Raw genomic sequence first — 20,216 nt, forward strand, 5'->3', positions numbered from 1 at the left:
AGCACCTGGATGAAAGATTTTGAAATATTGTTTTCAGAAATTTATTTACATGTCTTGGATGGAAGCAGTTGATACAGTTTACTTGGAGTTCCTGGGGGAAAAAAAAAGAATTTTTGAAAAGATGGGACTGCTAAGTGTACTGTGGAAAAATAATAATTAAAAAAATTTCCTGCTTGCTACCAAAGTTGCTTTAGCCATATACAATATATAGAAGTCGTATAAATAACACATCTCATCAAAGGACCAAAATCTCTAAGTAATTCGACTATGTAATGAATTGGATACAAATCTTACAAAAATAGTGTTCACCTTCTTATTACTGTCCTCTGGCTAATGCCTGATAGACAAAAGAAATTTTAAACACATTTCTACGAATCCACCAAGATATACATACCTTTCAAACCAAGGGCTAAAGGCCTATTCCCAGGACTAGAGGTGTCTTCATAAATATCATAGATGTCAAAATGGAATTTATCTTTCCTTGAAATGTGACCCATTTTTGAGAGGTCAATATGGTGACTGCAGATTTTTTCACTTAGATTTGAATATTCTCTTTGAAGATTCCGCATCTCAAATTCCAAGGTGTCCCTTTCATTCTCTATACTTCTTACATAATTTTCTAAGAGTATTTTGTCTTCCTCAAGTCTACTGATGCTGTTTTCAAATTTTATACTTTCTTGACTATTTTTTTTTAGTTCCTCTTTTAGAAGCTGATTATCGGTCTTAATTTCCATTAACATTTTTGATAACAGTTCACATTCATTGCCCATTTCTGACAAACTATTCTTATAAATACTTGCTTCTGACTTTGCATTTTTTATCTCTTGCAGAAAATTCTCTTCCGCAGTAGATTGGTATGTTTGAATATCCTCAATTTCTCTTGCCATCATCTCTCTCGCAGCAGTAGATTCTTGTAAGGTGGTTTCAAGATTAAGCTTTTCATTTTTAACTGTTTCTACTATTTGAAGAAGTGTCTCTTGTTCGATTTTTGCCAATCTTTCTTTCTCTTTCAGCTGCGCTGTCTCTAGGCGGGTCTCTTTCAGTTCATTTTCCAGTGCCCCTTTTTCCTTTAGAAGCTGATGAGTTTTTTTCTCTAACATTTCTTTTTCCTCTTGTATCAATAGAATATTTGTTTTCATTGATTCCATTTCTATGCTCAATCGTTTGTTTTCATTATTGACAATGGCCATATCACTTTGAGTTTTGTGTTCCTTGCTTTTTAGTTGATCTAATGCTTCTATAATTTGTTGATTCTCCAAAGAAAGTTGACTGTTTTTTTCCTCGAGGGTTTTATTTTGTCCTTGGAGAACATTATAGTTACTAACTATTTTTTTCAATTCTTTAAGACATTCTTTGCCATCTTCTTCTGTTTTAGTTAACTTGGACTGGAGAGTATTCTTTTCTTCAACCAGTGTCTTAAGTTGCTTTTCATACATTTCAATTTTCTGTATCAGAGATTGTGTGGTAAAGACAAGAGGTTTAATTTTTGTTTTAAGGGTTAGGTTTTCATTCTCTAGTTTCATTACTTTTTTCTGTATTTGCATAGATTCTTTCAAGTAATTCTGTAAGTACTGAATTTTTGCTACACATTGCTCAGTAACAGAATTGACTTTGGATGTTTTCTCATTTTCAAATATTATTGATCCTTGTTTTACTGTAAATGGTTGTTTTTCTTTGTCTTTCATTTCATATTTTGTTGGGTCAATGAATGCCAATGTATGTCTCGGGACTCTGGAATGGAGTTTTAAATCTGCAATATTCTTGTCAGTGATAGGAATTTCTTTATTGTTTTTCTCATTCCTTTTTCCCCTGTGTATTTCGCTCCTAGATAATTTTTTACATTTCCTACAAAAATTCACATGGAATTTTGACACTGTTTCCCTAAGTGGGAGCAATTTGTTTACTAATGCCTCTAATTCCAAAATTCTCTTTGATTTTATATCTTCACTTAAGTTACTTTCAATATTTTCTTCCTTAATGAAATTGTTTTTTTCTTTGTGAACGGGGGGCAGGTCATAATTCCCATGCCTTGGAACAGCTTTTAAAGTCTGCAGTTCGTTTGTAAGTGCCAGTTCCCTATTATGTGACTTTTGAAGCTCTTCCTTCATTTGTTTAATGGAATGGCAAATATCATCTAAATTTTCACAAAATCCATTCTTGAGAAAAGGCATTGTCATTCTGGACTTATCCAGAATTAGCGTCTCAGCTTGAGACATCCCATTTTGAGGTACATTAGGTAGAAAATTATAAAAGTTATTATAATTCTTCAACCCATCAGAATTTTCTGAAGCTGAATTATCTGTCGAAATTCTCAGAGGTAATGTGTCCTTGAAATGTATCTGGCATGGAACATCTATACTTTGAGGAAGACTGTCAATACTATCACTACTGAATTTTTCTTCTGCTGAATGAAGAGTTCTGGAATCCTCAAAATGATGAATTTTCTCTGTAGAAAGGGTTTCTTCTTGATTCTCTATAGGCTAGTAAAAATAAAAATCATACTATGTACTATCATTCGCCACATGACCAACAAATTAAGACAATATTTTGGGGAGGATATATTTTTACAACCAGAATGAACATTTTCTCCATTTCTGCAGCAGAGAAGCCTAACAAGTATGGTTCATTTTCTGCAGGAAACTCTACCTTTATTACAGACCTGTAACTCTGGTTTTCACAGTTTGCTTAGAAATTATACTTATTTTCTTAAGTAGTGAGATAGCAGGGCCAACCCCTCAATTTCAGAAATAGAAATCCAACATTTCTCAAGAGACCATCATACCTTAATGGGGAAGACAGCAGCCATAGTTCAAAGGGAAGTTTAAAGAAAATGAAAAGTTTCATTCCTTCTGTATGTCAACCTTAGCTTGTCTTCCTAGTTTCAAGTGTATCTAGGGCTGTGACTGTTCTGGAAATGTGAGTTCTAATAAGTGGAGACACACAGTGAGTCTGGTTTGGACCTGTTCTAGAGAACTCAGAGGTCTAAGTCAATCCTAAAAGTAGGAGAACTCATAAGTGGACAGAAAGGCTATAAAAGCTGCCTTGCATTTCAGTTTACTTGGGAATCTTTAGATATCTGGACTAAGTCAAATGCCCTTCCTATGCTCTTCTAAGAGAAACAAGAAAATTGTAGAAGTATGGAGGAGGAAAACATACATCTTTCAGGGTTTTCAGGACAGGAGTTTCCTTATTTTCACCTTTGACAATCCAGTCACCCTGTGAAGAAGGGGAGAATGTAAAGATGAAGATCAAAGGTTGTAACATTTCTGAAGTACCGAAATGTAGAAATGATCCTATGTTGAAGAACATACCAAAGCCGTTTCATTGTGTGTGCCGAATACTAGATTTTTTTCTGGGTTAAATTGTGGGTTTTCTACTTCAATGATACTTTTGTTCAATATTTCACTGATTTCAGACTGTACCTTTAAAAGACAAATTAAGACTATCAGACCTTGATTTATAAACTTATGAATGCACAAGAATAATAGATATTATAATTAAAAGATATCTTTAAATTTCCTACACATAAAAATTGACCATCATATAAAATATAAATTAAATTAAAATTACTGTAATCTCTATTGAAGGACTCTTTAAGAAAAGCATGCCTTTACTATGTGATTATAAAATGAGAAAGGCTTAACTGAGGAAAGCAGAATCTTCTGAATTAAAATAACTTTAGATGTTTGTTTTTTATGTTGTTGAATAAATCAGAGATCCTTGATCTTTGTCATCAGAGTGGACTCTGTTTTGTCAGCCTCAGGAGGCTTTTGTCTTCTCTTCCCGTTTCCCCGCTCTTGCTTCTAGTACAGGAATGTCAGGGTGAAGTTTATATAGGGCCTCCAGTTGTATGTGTTGTGTTCTGTACCCCCAGAATCCACACCCTGTCCTGTTAACACTACCTCTTGTTTCTTCTGGATAAAGACCCTGTGCCTTTGGCGGTGGTAGAGAGCCCCCCTCCAGCTCTAAGGGGTGAGCATGTGACCAGTTAGGGCGTTGCCTCCCTCTGAACAGGGACTGCTTTCAAGAATGCATGGGGGGCCATCAGAATCAGGACAAACTGCTAAGAGAGAAAAGCACAGTCTCTTCTCTAACTGGAGCCTGGAAAGATAAAGGCCGGAACTTTTAGCAACCCTTTTGCTACCACCTGGAGTCTGAGAATCTGATACTGTCAAAAGCAGAACCATGATAAGGAGGGAGGCTGGTTTTTGGATGATGTAGTCCTGGTCACACAGATAAAGCCATCCCCAAGTGCACTATCCCTGGGGTTTTCATTGCCAGATCTAACAAAGTGCAATTTCCCCTTACTTTGAGTTAGATTTTGTATCACTTAATGACGAGAGTTCCTATTTTTAGACTGTATATAGGTAGCAGTTTAAACATACTTAAAAAAAAAATACAGGTATAACAATGTAGTTTCCTCCAAATTTGGAGTCTAGAATAGATTGCAGCTCTATTTTATCACATTTAGTTTTAAGTAATCAAGTGGCTAGGGGTCGTCAGCTTAGACATGTACGATGGTATCCTCAGTTTGCATATTTTCTATGTAAATTAAAAGAAACATACCATGCTAACATTTTGCAGAGTCTGTATTCGGAGAGCCTGAAACGATTCCAGTTGTTGCTGAAGGGCCTATAACAAAGTTATACAGGGATGGAATTGAACATCTGTAGGTGAACATACACTTTGTTATGGGATTCCCTAGTGGCCCAGATGGTAAAGAATCTGCCTGCAATGCAGGAGACCTGGGTCAGGAAGATCCCCTGGAGAAGGGCATGACAACCCACTCTGGTATTCTTGCCTGGAGAATCCCATGGACAGAAGAGCCTGTCAGGCTAGTCCATGGGGTCGAACAAAGTCGGGCACGAATGAAACGACTTAGCACGCATGAATGCACACTTTGTTAGAATTAAAAAAAAATATCCCCCAAAGTTGCCTATTACAGGGATCACGTGGAGGGTCAGGTGGCTGGCTTACTAATCATTCTTGCTCACTCTCAAGTATTCTGAGAAAGATCAGACTTTACACAGGTTTTCTGAGAAAATAAAATGAAATATACTCACTTTCAATGCTGATTGTGGTTGGATTTGATTTTCTGATTCTGATACACAGCCGTGTTCTAAAAAGTAAAATTGAAAAATGATGTGATTTAATTCTTAATTGTTATTTTTAAACAATGTTAATGGAAAGCAATCTCTTAGCTTTCTTGGATGGTGAGGCAAAGAGATAATGAGATGACTGATGTTCACATTAGGATAAACCCAGTGCTACCAGTATAACGAATTAAGAAATAATTTTCATCTGACTTAAAATACTGCACCTACTTGACGTTGTAACAGTGGTTTTACTTTTATAATAAATCATTAACTTGTAACACCAAACTTAGACTACTCTGAAACTTAGATATCTTTGTTTGTTTCAGGGATATAAACTATATATTTTTTGGTATAAAAATGAACAATTCTCATATGATGGGAGACCCTTGGCAAAGTACTATATGGGTCTCAGTGTCTATGAAACAGCCATGTGATGTTTTTCTTCCTTAATCTGGAAAACAGTTTGGATTAATAGAACATAGGTCTTATTGTGTTCTTAAGCAAAGTGCTATAAACATCCGTGTGTTCCTTCCTAAAAAACAGATCATAGATCTGCAGTAGAGGAGAGACTATATAATGTTTGCAAGTTTCATGACAAATGCAAAATTTTTATTTAAAAAATTTTAAAAACATGTCCTGAATGAAATGAGAGTTACATTAGAATGCTCCCCCTAGGCTGGCAATTTCTGATATTTAGGAGAAGGTTTCTAAAGAGTTCAGCATAGCTCCTTTGGAATGAAAGTCTGCCAGATGTTATAGAAACTGGTTGCAAAGCGTCTTCCCTCCCATCCCGTCCCAATCTGGCCCTTATCACTGAGAGAGCAGCTCTGGTTCACAACCTGGAGTCATTTGGCCAACTGAAGAATCCCACCTTCATCACAGAGCAGGGATGGACAGTGAGTCCATCTGGTTACTGCTCAGCTTTGCATCTTACTGGGAATAAAATGGTAGTCAGAAATGTTCGTCTCAGAGAGGAAAAAAGGAACTCAAGTTAAGGTCTGGACCAGTCCTGTAAGGCATCCCAAAGTTTTTCAAACTCTAAAATAACCACTGCAATATTGTAAAGTAATTAGCCTCCAATTAAAATAAATTAATTTTAAAAATAAATAAATAAAATAAAATAACCTCTTCTGATGAACTCAAATATTAATAGATCAAAATGCAAACGAGAAAAGAATGTATCACCTGTTGCTGCTGCTGCTAAGTCGCTTCAGTTGTGTCCGACTCTGTGCGACCCCATAGACGGCAGCCCACTAGGCTCCTCTGTCCCTGGGATTCTCCAGGCAAGAATACTGGAGTGGGTTGCCATTTCTTTCTCCAATGCGTGAAAGTGAAGTCATTCAGTAGTGCCCGACTCTTAGCGACCCCATGGACTGCAGCCTACCAGGCTCCTCCATCCATGGTATTTTCCAGGCAAGAGTACTGGAGTGGGATGCCATTGCCTTCTCCGAATATATCACTTAGAATCCCACCATCCAGAATTAAAGATGCTTGCCCCTTGGAAGGAAAGCTATGACACACCTAGACAGCATATTAAAAGCAGAGGCATCACTTTGCCGACAAAGGTCCGTATAGTCAAACCTATGTATGGTTTTTCCAGTAGTCATGTATGAGTGAAAGAGTTGGACCATAAAGAGGACTGAGCACTGGAAAACTGATGCTTTCAAATGGTGGTGCTGGAGAAGACTCTTGAGAGTCCCTTGGACAGCAAGGAGCTCAAACCAGTCAATCCTAAAGGAAATCAATCCTGAATATTCATTGGAAGGACCGATGCTAAAGCTGAAGCTCCAATACTTTGGCCAAGTGATGCAAAGAGCCTACTCACTGGAAAAGACCCTGATGCTGGAAAAGATTAATGGCAGGAAGAGAAGGGGGTGACAGAGAATGAGATGGTTAGATAGCATCACTGACTCAATGGACATGAGTTTGAGCAAACTCCGAGGCAGTGAAGAACAGGGAAGCCTGGTGTTCTGCAGTCCATGGGGTCACAGAGAGTTAGACACGACTTAGCGACTGAAAAACAACAACAACAAAATTTTAGGTACCCACCCTTTAGTCAGCTCTCTAGACACATACATGGAAAAAAACAAATGATTTTCAATCAATGGGATCATATTACGCATTCTACTTTTAAATAATAATATTAGACTTATATTTGATAAAATAAAACCGCAAATAGTCAAATGTATTGCTAGTATTCAGATTTTTACTCACTACATGAGAGATTATTTCTTATGAGAGCCCTCTAAAATATTGGAAATGGGTCATGAAACAGATTAAGAAATTGGAAATTTTATGTTTTAAGTGGGGCTTCCCTGATGGCTCAGCAGGTAAAGAAGCCGCCTGCAAATAACATACATTTCTGATGTGAATATTCAGTGTGATTCACTCCATCCGTGCCAAAAAAGGGGGTAAATGATGAAAAAATTGGCCTCGTCCTTCCTCCCCAGTTGTCATGATGTTTGATAGGGATATTATTTTCACGTTTCATGATGTTCACACTTTGTTCTGTAACTATAATTCTCACAAAACTATTTAAACCCAAAGATAAGATATTATTGTTGTAAATATTCCCAGCCTTTGGCTTTATTCTTAATGGATTTCCTATTCACAGTTTTATCTCTTCCTGCACCCGCAGCAACAGTCTCCCTTTCCTGCACAGATTTCCTTTGTCTTGTTAGGACTTGCAAGTTTACGGCTAAATATAAGGACTCCGTTTGCTAAGATGGAGTAAGAAATGTGGGGCAAAAAGAAATCCAAAGACTTGTTCAAGAGATACAGCGAATGAAGATCTTAAGGAAAGAGCATGGCCTTTCTAGACGGCTTCTACATGGACCTCCCTCCCTCCGTCTTGTTCCCCTGTGGAAGGTGGAGGTTTGTGGCACTGGAGATTATATATATATATGCAGCATTTTCTGGTTTTACTTTGGCAGTGGATAAGGTGCCTGGCGGGGACAGGCATTTGGGGGAAGAGATATGAAGGTCCAAGAAATTTTTTAACTAGAGAGAGTCTAATCTACCTGCTTGCTGTGGAAACCATGTAGTGGAAATGGAGACGAAAAAGAATTCTGGAGAATGAGGCCAACATTAAGAACTACAGAATTCCAGGAGAGATATAATCTGGAGGGAATGGCCTGTGATGGAGCAGGGACAGTCCTCCCATGGAAGTGGGGCAGCAGAGAATGCGGGACACAGCCAGGTAGCTTAGCAGAATTTAAGGTTGAGAGTCAGGGTGTTTGGGTCTGACTGCTTCTAATTTTTTCATACAGTATGACATCATGTTGCCCATTGAGAGGTAGTGGTGAGAGGTGCTGGAGATTTCATGAAACAAGAAAAGTGAAACAGTTATCTTGCGGAGGGCTTGATAAAGTGTTTTCTGGGGAAATAATGTAACTTTTCCAAATAGCATTGAGATCCACAGTATGACCACAGTAAAACACAGTGAGTGAGTGTTTTTCTCCACCAAAGTTCTGATGATTCAGTGAAGATACAGGGTAGGCAGAGAGAGTCATTTATTTTAAAAAGCTATCAAAAGAACTTTTTATTTTTCTTATGAGTTTCAGAGACACTGGCTGCCCCTTACTCCCAACGGGAAGATAATTTTAAAATTCATCAATACTTAAAGAACCACATAGGATTTTGTGATTCTAGAATTGGAAGAGAAGTTATGAATGAAGCACAGGAGAGGGAACAGAATCACACGTCACAGTTTAATTAAGTCCTTGCTAAATGTACAATATTGGGAAGTATTTAGACTAAGTAGAGGATGTGGTGCCAGTCCTGAAGAGGCTTAATCTCTATTCAGATTGAAAGAAATATTATTCAGATTAGATTCAATTTAAATTCTCTAGCTGTTTCATATTTAAATGTCAGAATTTAAAAACAAGATAGTTTGCAACAGGATGCTTTTTGAGATAATTTAGGTAAAGATATGGGGAATTTATTCTAAAGTCTAAAGGAGCTTATGTCATAGTAGACATATTTTTGTTGTTTAGTTGCTAAGTTATGTCTGACCCCTTGGACTGTAGCCCACCAAATTTGTCCATGGGACTTCCCAGGCAAGAAACTGCAGTGGGTTGCCGTTTCCTTCTCCAGGGCATCTTTCCCACGAAGGAATCAAACCCAAGTCTCCTGCATTGGCAGGTGGATTCTTTACCACTGAGCCACCAGGCCAGCCCATTCAACGTATAGAGAAAGTTTTAAGGACATAGCTGTAGCTAACGGAGCAGGAAGAACAAATGAATTTTTAAAATGCGATGTGGTAATAATTCTATATATGATGTTAGATACTCTGTAATTGAAGCTTTTTAATTCTCAGGTTCAAACACTGAATTTTGCTGCGGCAATTCCCATTCACTCCTAGAAGGAATTGTTTTCTGAAGCCTTGTGAGCTGCTCCATCCAAGCCTTCATTCATTCATGCAACAACTGTTTTTGAACAGCGCTATCTATCAAGTACTGTCCAAGGTGCTGGCGATCTTACAGTTGAACAAAACATGCAACATCTCTGCCCATGTGAAGCTTCCCTTCTAGTGAGGGGCACAGAGGATAGAGTGTGTAGGACGGGAGTAACTCCTATGGGGAAATGTAGGGCACAGGGGAGGGTATGTCCCTGCACAAGGCGCTGTCCCGGGAGCTCTGCAGCCAGGCTGCCTGGGCTGGAAGCCTGACTTCACCAGACGCTTGCCGTGAGGGCTCAGTGTCTAGTTTCTAGGCAAAGCCTTACACAGTGCATGGTATACTGTAAGTACTCAAGAAAACTTTACTAATATTACTGTAGCAGCAAGGATGTTATCAATATGATGATGGTTTGGTAAATTTAAAATTTCTAATTGAGATGGAGAGCAGGGATGACTGCTCCAGTTCTCCACTGCTTCCTGGTTTGCTCAGAACAAGCCCTCTCATTCTACATGGAACTGCAAAGCCCAGTTTCCTCTCTGAACCCTCCTGCCATCCTCCTCCTCCTCCTCGCTCATTCTGCCCCTGTCGCTAGCTATTCCTCAAACATACCAGGGCTCCTCCCACCTCAGGGCCCCTGCAGCTGCTGTTCTCTCTTCCCAGAGTGTTCTTTCCCCAGAAATCTGCACTGACAACTCCTTGAGCTCCTTCAGGCCTTTGCTCAGATGTCATCTGCTAATGAAGTCTCCTCCCATCCTGTTTGAAATAAAATTGCCCACTCCCCACCCACCTCTGACATTCCATATACTCCACCACTTCATATATTAACTACTTAAGTTCAGAGACCTGAGAACTATTGCAGGGCATTGTAATTCGGTGTTATTTATGCAAATCACATTAATGTTCTGTTGGTCAGCACCCAAAGAACAGACCTCTTGGTGATGATGAAATGTAGCTAAGAGAACAGAAAGAGGGCAGGGCACAGGGTCACACATCCGAGTTTCGTCTTTAGCTTTAGGCAGAAGATCCCTGCCATCCTTCATCACATCTGACTTGGAAATTCTCACTGATTGAGCCCCTGCCCTTATATGCACCATGCTCTAGTGAGTAAGACAGGATCTCTCAGCCAAGCCTATGTGCTATTTTGTATGCAACGTCATTTTCTGTGAATGCTGGCATTTTCCTCCAGAGCCTTACATCTCGCTCACGTTAGAGAACACACAGTCTTGCCAAATTCAAGTCCTTCAGTCTCTTCTGACCTTACATGCTCTCCCTGTGGTGTGGAACTGTCTAAACAGTCTGTGAGGACTTCTCCCTGGGTCAGGACTTCTGGAACCACCCCCACCCACCCACACATTGCACAGGGGTGCCTGCCTGGCCTCCCCCCAGAAGATGGGCAGTGCTCAGAAGAGCAGAGAGGGGTCAGGTCAGCCCACTGTTCCCGTGGGGGCCACTGAGGTATGGCTTATCCTGGTGGTCACGGGCATCCCGCTGTCTTTGTCTACAAGGGTGTGGCTGTGCCAGCCCTATTTTCAGAGCCCTTGACAAAGCCTTTGTGAAGGTCCCTGGTTTCTGAAGGTGGACAAACCCTTCTTGACTTCAGATCTCCGGTTACTTCTCCCAGCCCCTCTGCGTGGGGATGGCCACGTGTCCCACGTGGCTTAGGGGCAACTGTAGATCCGAAGGTGGCCCATCAGTTTACAGATGGCCTCCCGCCCCCAGCGCTCTGCCCCTCACCTGACATCTCTCATGAACACCAGGCCCCTCTGAGAGCCCTGGAGCCTCCTCCAGCCTCTCTGGAGGAAGCCAGACTCCAACTTCAGTGTGCTCAGATGCCCCACCCCACCCCCACACATCTTATTCATGGTTTATATGGAGCTTGAAAACTGCAGCTCTTTAATTATTTCAAACACCCTCCCTATACAGCCTTCCAGTAGTCCGCAGATATTTACCATAAAAAGTTCTTTTGGAAAGAATCCTTTTTAGTGATTGTCCATAAAAATCAGCAACTTCTTATTTGATATTCAGAGAGGCAGAAGAGTGTAGCAGGTGTGTTAAGGCCTGGACATTTGCAGCTACCCTGCTCAATACTGGCTCTGTCACTTGCTGTGTGACCTTGGGGGAGTTAGTTAACCTTTCTGTGCCTCACTCAGTTCCCTCGCCTGTAACATGAGAAGAACAGTCGTACCTACTTCATAAGGTTGTTGTGAAGATTAAGTTGATCCATTTAAGTGCTCAGGACCGTACGTGGCCCAAAGGAAATATTCCGTGTTAGTTACTGTTAGTACCAGCTGAACAGTTACCGGAAGTACACCAGTTGGGCCCGGGGATTTAGGCTGCGTACTGGTTGCTACGTCATTTATTGTAGTTTTGCTACAGTAAAAAGGCAGAAACACTGCTGCGGGCCGAGCTTGGCCGGGAGGTTTTTTTTACCTGTTTCACTGCTACCATTTTCCTTTATCCCCTCAGAAGAATTTAGGATCTTGGATGCTGAAAGGAGGACGCAGTCAACCTCATCCTCTTCCTCAGGACGCTTTTCTGTAACAAAACAGCACTGGGCTTCAGCCTTTTGGCTTTGCCGGGAGGAGGGAGACGAGGCCTGGGGAGGAGGGAGACGAGGCCTGGGGATGCGGGGCGCGGGCGCGCTGAGCGGCCACCGGAGGGCGCGCTGGGCCAGAGGCTGGGCGGGTGCCTGGATGCCTTCCTCCTGGCCAGCGGAGGTGCGCGGCTCGTCCTGCAGATCCGCACCCAGGACCCGACTCTCTCTGGGGGTGAAGGGGCCGGGGTCTGGGAGGCGGCGCTCTCCAGTACCCGTCCACCTCCCAGGGCGCCCCTTCAAAGGCCAGTCCCACCCCCTTACCCGGGCTCATTTCTGCTACTCAAGGCCTCTTCCCAACTGCCTTCCCTCCTCCCAGGCATTCTGCTCGGTTGCTTCTAGCCCGGACATCTCGTTGCTTGGCAACGGGGTGGCGGGGACCACGCGAGGGGCAGTGGGGGCGCGCGCAGCGGTGGGGGTGGGAAGGAGGAAGATGCGCGCTGGGGTCTGGGGCCCGGATCCCAAACGCCCGCCCCGCCCGAGCGGCGCCTGCAACGGTCGCGTGTTGGGAAGGTCCCACCTTCGCTGCTGCTGCTAAGTCGCTTCAGTCGTGTCCGACTCTCTGCGACCCCATGGACAGCAGTCCACCAGGTTCCTCTGTCCATGGGATTCTCTAGGCAAGAATACTGGAGTGGGTTGCCATTACCTTCTCCACCCACCTTCGCTGTGCCCCCCAAATCCAGTGACAAACTCATTAGGGCGCCCCCCTCCCTGCCCCCCGCGTCTCCCCTGCTCATCTAGAAATTGATCAGACTCTGACTTAACGCAGCACCTGTTGAGCCTAAGTTGTGTGGACAGAGTCGGGTGTTTGGAGAGACACAGACACCTAGGAACTCCCCGCCTGCTCTGATCTCTCTGATTGCCATTTCATTGTTTTATTCTGTTCTCTTCCTCTTGTTTCAACCCATCTGTCAGGTCAGTTTCAGCGACTTGGGATTCAAGCTATCTTAGACAGGGACATCTGTTTGCTGCGGTTAAAAGACCCCTATTTCCAGTAATGAACTTACAATACCAGGGTATTGAAATGTACACATTAGAGCTGTCGCGGAGGCGCCAATCTTCATTTGTAGAGCGTGCTGCTTTCCTGTGAACCTGGGTAAACCACTTGTAAAAGATGGTTGTTGCCTTGGAAACGGGGGCTTGTTCAAGTAAAGATCGGGCTGACTCTGGCCACAGTCAATCCCCTTGCCCATCAGAAAATGGAGCTCTTTAAGTGAAACTATTACATGAGTATATGTTATTATTTTGTGATAACAGCCATTACAGATGGAATATAAAATAATTGAAAGTTCAGATTTTAAGTCACAGTAAGGAATTTCAAGTCATGATGGAATAATTTATTATGTAATAATTATGTGCCTCGATTTCATGGAAATGAAGTTCTTTATCATAGTTTCATTGTTTGCTAGCTGTAAATTTCTTGTTTCCTAGCCTATAGAAATGGCCTCTGGAAGATTTGGCAGTCTTTCTTGTGGTGTTGTAGACAGTTTTAGCAAACTGTAATTTTGAGAACTTAGGTTCTCCACTGATGATTGATGGTGACAAAGTTAACTTTTTCTGAAGAGCTGCAAACGTTTTCATCAATGTATCTGTCAAATTACTCTTCTGAATAAATTTCAGTATTTTGAAGGGAGAATGTCATAAAAAAGCATCACATTTTAGGAAGTTAATCACTATACTAATGAAATTTCCATAACAAATAAGAAATTACTATAAAATAGTTTATTTTATGCAACATCATATATTAATATCTCGGAGAAGGCAATGGCACCCCACTCCAGTACTCTTGCCTGGAAAATCCCATGGATGGAGGAGCCTGGTGGGCTGCAGTCCATGGGGTCGCTAAGAGTCGGACACAACTGAGTGACTTCACTTTTACTTTTCACTTTCATGCACTGGAGAAGGAAATGGCAACCCACTCCAGTGTTCTTGGCCTGGAGAATCCCAGGGACGGTGGAGCCTGGTGGGCTGCCATCTATGGGGTCGCACAGAGTCGGACACGACTGAAGCGACTTAGCAGCAGCAGCAAATATTAATATCTAATAATGTGATAATTAATATAATGTAATATTCTACAATAGCTGATTTGTCTGTGTAATGTTTGTGGGTTAGGATGGCAGATGTGCACACAGAAATTACTTGTGGATTTAAATGGGATGATTCAACCATACCGTTCAGTACAGGATATAAAAAGCAGATGATAAGAGTTACAGTATCAAAAACTCAAAGTTGGCCAGTGTGCTAATTTCAGTAGATGTCTACTCTAATTTTAAGATACTTCCCAATCAATTCATCAATGAGAGCAGCAGTTCTTTACTTAGAAGTTCAGTTGATTTTAGATGTTAGGTCAACAAGATCATTTCGGAGAAGGCAACGGCAACCCACTTCAGCACTCTTGCCTGGAAAATCCCATGGATGGAGGAGCCTGGTGGGCTGCCGTCTATGGGGTCGCACAGAGTTGGACATGACTGAAGTGACGCAGCAGCAGCAACAAGATCATTTGGTTACAAGATTCATTTCTCTTTTGCAAACTAAAGAATAACTTTTAAAAATAATTTATTTGTCCAAAAATCATTATCATTAATATACAACAAGCTTATCTTTGGAGCCAACAAAGTTATAATACATTTAAAAAATATCTTTAATAATTAAAGTGTCTATGATATGAATGGTATCCCCTCAGAAGAGGCCCCTTGTGAGGGCTTCACACCAAGAGACACATGGAGACTCTGTTCTTTGGTGAGAGAGAGAAACTGGATGGTTAAGGAGAGAAACTGTCACCCCAAAAATGGATGTATTTGGTCACATTTGGGAGTAAAGAGTCGGACACGACTGAGTGACTGATCTGATCTGCTTGCATTTGTGAATGTATGTCCAGGGAAGTCTTATCTGATTATTCGTGGCCCCACCTATCATAGTTCCTGGGCCTGTGACACTGAAAAGGTTGATCATCCCAGCTGAAATTGGTGAGCAAAGTTTAGAATCAAAACACTTACTCTGAGGGATGCTCAATTTTTTTCCCTCCCTAGTGTAATTATTGCCCCAATAATTAAGTTTTTGGTGAAATATTCTTAGCTTATACTTCGTGGTACTGAGAAGTGTGGAATTTCATGGAAAAATGTTATTTTCCAGATTTGCATGGGAAAAACTGAAACATGGGAAGGTTTAGGAACTTTTCAAAAACTCTCCTAACTGGTCAGTGCTAGACTTCTTGATTCTGAAATCCTAGTTTTGCCACAAATTTATTTATTTATTTATTTTTTACCCATAGCAAATCACAGTTTTATGATATAGGACAACATTTCATCTAAATTTTACAAAAGTATAGAGGAGGTATAAATATTAATGTTAGAACTAAAAGTTTGTTTCCCTGATATGGTGTCACATGTCACCTGTACTATTTTCTAAGTATGGTGAGACTGTTCCTATTTCATTTGACCTCATATCATGTGGAGAGTGGAGAATTTTCTGTCAGGGGATATGCCTTCTCTGGCCATACATGTCAGTTAGTCCAGAAAACTGCTGTGAAAATGTCTGATTTATTTATTTATTTTTTATTGTGAAGCTCATTGCTAAAGGTTGGAATTAAAATCTGTACTGCCAATTTTTTTTTTAAATCTGTGAGTCACAATATTTAAGAATCTTCAAATAGTAGCTCTTCTTACAGAATCCATTCTCACCTGTTGACTAACAGCTGCAGAATCAAGAATCTGGAACAAATTCAAGAGCTTGCACAAAAACAAGCTAGTCAAATCTATTCTTAGCAATTTATTACCAGACTGAAATACTTCTGGGGTTTTAGCTCCAGAAGATCTTTTTAAAAACCTGAGATCACAAGGCTATCATTAATCATAGCTGAGGTCTATAGTAGTTTGAAAAAGTGACCAAGTGAGCGAGTGAAAGTCACTCAGTCCTGTCCAACTCTTTGTGACCCCATGGACTATACAGTCCATGGAATTCTTCAGGCCAGAATACTGGAGTGGGTAGCCTTTCCCTTCTCCAGGGGGTCTTCCCAACCCAGGGGTCAAACCCAGGTCTCCCACATTGCAGGTGAATTCTTACCAGCTGAGCCACAAGGGACATGGTAAATTTGGGCAATTGTCACAAGGTTAGTGCTTTGGTCAGTTAGTGCTTTGGTCAGGGGAACTTACGTCTTGGATGGCTACTGGACCATCTCAAAGGCTACTACGTGCAAATGCAAATCTACAGCCATCTTTAGCTATGTTTTAGAGTTAATTTTAACCTGATTTCATCTATATAGGAGAATAAACCCCACAACTCAGTAAGAATAGCCAGTAGCTTTGGCTCTTAGGAAGTTGATTGCTGCCTTAGGGGACTTACAAATGGTGTAGTGGGGACACTCAGAAAGTGGAGTTGATCTGCCTGTACTAAAGAGAGGATTATCAAGGGAGCTTGAGAAGGAATAGATATAAGGGAAAGAGAGAGTTTTAGCATGGTGGAGAGTATGTGAGCATGCGTGCAGGCTGAGGAGTCCATGACACAGAAAGACTGAGTGGGAAAAATAGGCACCCTCTGTAAGATTCACAAACAGCCTTATCTAATGGAAGTGCCTCATTTCAGAGAAAGTGCATTCCCTATTTCTTCAGCCTCTGTCAGAGAGCCAAGTTCAGTATCATCATCCCTACAGATCGGACAAACCTTCCTAAGGTCAAAGAGACTGTTGGTCCAGACTTCCCTGGTGATCAGTGGTTAAGAATCTGTCTGCCAACGCAAGGGACATGGGTTCGATCCCTGGTCCGGGAAGATTCCACATGCTTTGGGGCAACTAAGCCCATGTGCCACACTATAGAGTAGTCCCCTCTCACTCACAGCATCTAAAGAAAACCCATGTGCAGCAACAAAGACCTGCTGCTGCTGCTAAGTCGCTTCAGTCGTGTCCGACTCTGTGCGACCCCATAGACAGCAGCCCACCAGGCTCCCCCGTCCCTGGGATTCTCCAGGCAAGAATACTGGAGTGGGTTGCCATTTCCTTCTCCAATGCATGAAAGTGAAAAGTAAAAGTGAAGTCACTCAGTTGTGCCTGACCCTCAGCAACCCCATGGACTGTAGCCTACCAGGCTCCTCTGTCCATAGCATAGTCAAAAAAAAAAAAAAAAAGGAGAGAGAGACTTGGTCCTTATTGGTCCAGATCATGCCCATTACTCTATTCCTCAAGTTCTTTTTCCAACTTTCTTTTCCCATATATCTAGAATTCCTACCCTTGAAGTCTTTTTTTTTTTTTTTTTTAGATTAAAGGGCTGTCTTCAGAACAAAACACAAGTATTCGATTTGACATAAAGGGGGCAGTAGAAAATTAATAGTACTTGTTAGCGGCAATTAGTCTTTTCCATTGGCTGGCAGAAGCAGCGCTGGAATCAAGGACTGTCTTCATGTGGAGGAGCGACAAGGTTTGAGACATGAAGCAGGGTTCCGGAAGGGTCAAGGCTGAAAGCCTCGGGAACTCAGCCGCATCTGGAGCCCAGATGTGTGAAGGGGTAGGCGGAACAGCATGTGCCCCAGGCATCATGGTACACAAAGCAGGCTCTTGCATGCAACATTGGTAGCATAAGCTTGGTGCTTTAGTGAACCACAGATACACATGCGCTTTGGCATATATACACACGACAGGTAATTCACACTGGTAATTCACAGGTAATTTTTCAATCCCCTCCACTTCAGGAAAGGAGATAAAATGGGAATTTGATCTCATAAGAGGTAGGTCTGAAACTCTGCAACATATTCTTGCCCTTGGCACAGAAACAATTTGTATATAATCATTTTATGTTCTTCTGAAGTGTGATTAATAACATTACTACAAAATTTGAATGAAAGAAATTATGATAAAGCAACCACTTCTTATAGGTGCTTTGTTTTAACCTTCATCACATGAAGCATTCTAGCTAGCTTGAAAATGTCAGTTTGTAAATATAGCCAATGTATTCAAAAATCCATTTTGTTGGGTTCAGTGTCAACATATCTTACTTGGTAGGGGGTCAACCAAGTATTGAGTGCTCTCCAACATGAATAGAAGCTTAAGACAATTATTTTGAAATATTCATGTAGATCAAGTAAATGGTTTATTTGCTTGAATTATCTGAATGCTCTCAATCTTTCTCAAATTTTGTTTTTGATGTTTAAGATTCAGATAGCACAGCATAAGGACAAAACAAGCAAAAGAAAGGACATTAGGCCATGATGACATGGTAATAAAGAGTAATGGTTATAAAGTAGTAGTTTCTCAAGGCTAGAATCAAATCTGTTTAAAGGACGGCTTGACAAACTTTTGCAACTCAGGTTGTTAGTAGAAGAACCCCCAAGCTCCATCCTGCCTATCTTAGAATGTTCCTGTGATGGACAAACTTTAGATTATCTTATGTAGAGATAAATAAACTGTTTGCATATCATGTTAGCCATTAACTTTACTTTGCTTACACAGGTGCAAATGTATGTGATAACCAGAACTGTTTTTTATTCAAACAGTTGTCCCATTGGTAGAGGGTGTAGCAACTCTATCCTGGGTTTACTCTGAAAAAAGAGCAATTTAGTTAATCATGAGCCTAGAGTTCTTAAACAGATGATTTCATTGATCACTGCTGGTTTTAATAAGCTTATAAATATAAAAACAGTGACTAATCTGTTTTCTCCAAAGATATAGTATTCTGAGAGCTAAATAAAAACGGGTTGGCATTCTTTGTTTGTGGCATGAATTCCTATATAAGCCCAGGTGTGAATTCATTATTGAAAGACAAAGTGTTAGTACAGGGAGAAATATTGCTTTCTTATTTGTTTACTTTTTTAAAAAGTTTTAATTCCTTTCCATTATAACATTGCTATTTTCACCCTGTACTTTGTATGTTTTAAAATGATTTTTATATTGCATTCATTTCTACGGGTTAATTGTCATAAAGTTATCTTTATGTTCAAATTCTAGATTTAATCATCAAAGAATAATTTTAATTAAAAATAATGGACATGCGATTTGAGAATTTGCTTCGTAAGCCTTGGGGCTTCCCAGGTAAAGAATCTGTCTGCCAATGCGGGACACACGAGTTGGATCCTGGGTAAGGAAGATCCCCTGGAGGAGGAAATGGCAACTCACTCCTGTATTCTTGCCTGGGAAATCCCATGCACAGAGGAGCCTGATGGGCTACAGTCCACGGGGTTGCAAAGAGTTGGACACGACCTAGTGACTAAACAGTAATAATCACAGACCTTAGTCACATAGACTGAATTAGCAGCTTTAAGCCATATGGCTGCAGAATTTCAGATTAGAGCCATACTACTACTATTTTTCAAACCGTACTACTTTTCCCCCTCATTATTGAACATCTGAACTTAAGAACTTCATTATAAAATATGTAAAATATAATTTTAAGGAAAATACTGTCTGATACCTAACATAAAGTATGCATTAATGTATAGCATAATGTCTAATGTACACTTTTCTTCTCATGAGTCTTTCATTCTTATTTAACTTCTTTTTCAACTTTGCTTCCTGACTCCAGAGATGCTGTTTTACTTTCTCCAGATAATACGAGGCAAACTTCCACTAGGAAAGGCTATGGGTGTGTGAGAGAGGGGCAGAGAGGAGACACAGTGGGGATTAAGTGCTTCTCAAACAGCTTGTCCATGACCCTCCTTATCATTAACCCCACCTTTATCCTCTAGTCTAGAAATGCCTATGTTATCAGTTCCCTCGCCTTTTCAAGATTCTGGGTTGAGTCTTCAGTTTTCTCCATTGCTGCTTTGGATTTTAACTTTCTCAGGTTTCCTAAATCAGTTACCACTCCTTTGCTCTCTAGCTTCCAAACTTTTAAGATTATATCCTTCCCAGAAAAAAAAAAAATTTAAAAATAACATCTGAACCAAAAAAGTAATGTGTTTGAATACAGTCATATCTTTGATCGCATCGTTTTCTATTTTCTTGGAATTGCTCCTTGAACGAATTTGTGTTTTGGTGCAGGGGTTCCAGTTTCCATCTCAAATGGCCCGAGGGGTGGGGCAGCTGTTCTGTCTTGTGTCACTAGTTCAAAACCCCAGACTGGTCAGGGTCAGAAATAACCAGAGAAGTGTAGGAGAATCCCAGAGCAGTACAACACAGGCCCTGGTTTCCATCTGGGACAATAG

General features: G+C 40.9%; 1 protein-coding gene across 1 annotated transcript; it reads right to left on the reverse strand.

The window, feature by feature from the left end:
* Window positions 1–16,302, reverse strand: CCDC110 (coiled-coil domain containing 110). The gene is made up of 8 exons (XM_027530041.1): window positions 16,256–16,302; window positions 11,927–12,348; window positions 5,064–5,119; window positions 4,567–4,632; window positions 3,312–3,422; window positions 3,157–3,216; window positions 395–2,480; window positions 1–91 (listed from the first exon to the last, which is right to left on the reverse strand). The coding sequence occupies exons 1-8, from the start codon at window positions 16,300–16,302 to the stop codon at window positions 42–44; spliced, it is 2,898 nt and encodes a 965-aa protein (XP_027385842.1). The 3' UTR covers window positions 1–41.
* Between the last annotated feature and the right edge of the window lie 3,914 nt (window positions 16,303–20,216).

Source organism: Bos indicus x Bos taurus, chromosome 27 (genome assembly GCF_003369695.1).
Source record: "Bos indicus x Bos taurus breed Angus x Brahman F1 hybrid chromosome 27, Bos_hybrid_MaternalHap_v2.0, whole genome shotgun sequence".
Taxonomy (NCBI): domain Eukaryota; kingdom Metazoa; phylum Chordata; class Mammalia; order Artiodactyla; family Bovidae; genus Bos; species Bos indicus x Bos taurus.

Coding starts and splice junctions, on each gene's coding strand:
- CCDC110 (XM_027530041.1), bottom strand. CDS start 16,302: ATGGCTGTAGATTTGCATTTGCACGTAGTAGCCTTTGAGATGGTCCA. Junction 4,633..5,063: donor AACCACAATCAGCATTGAAA/GTGAGTATATTT, acceptor ACTTTGTTATAG/GCCCTTCAGCAACAACTGGA. Junction 3,217..3,311: donor CACACAATGAAACGGCTTTG/GTATGTTCTTCA, acceptor CCTTCTTCACAG/GGTGACTGGATTGTCAAAGG.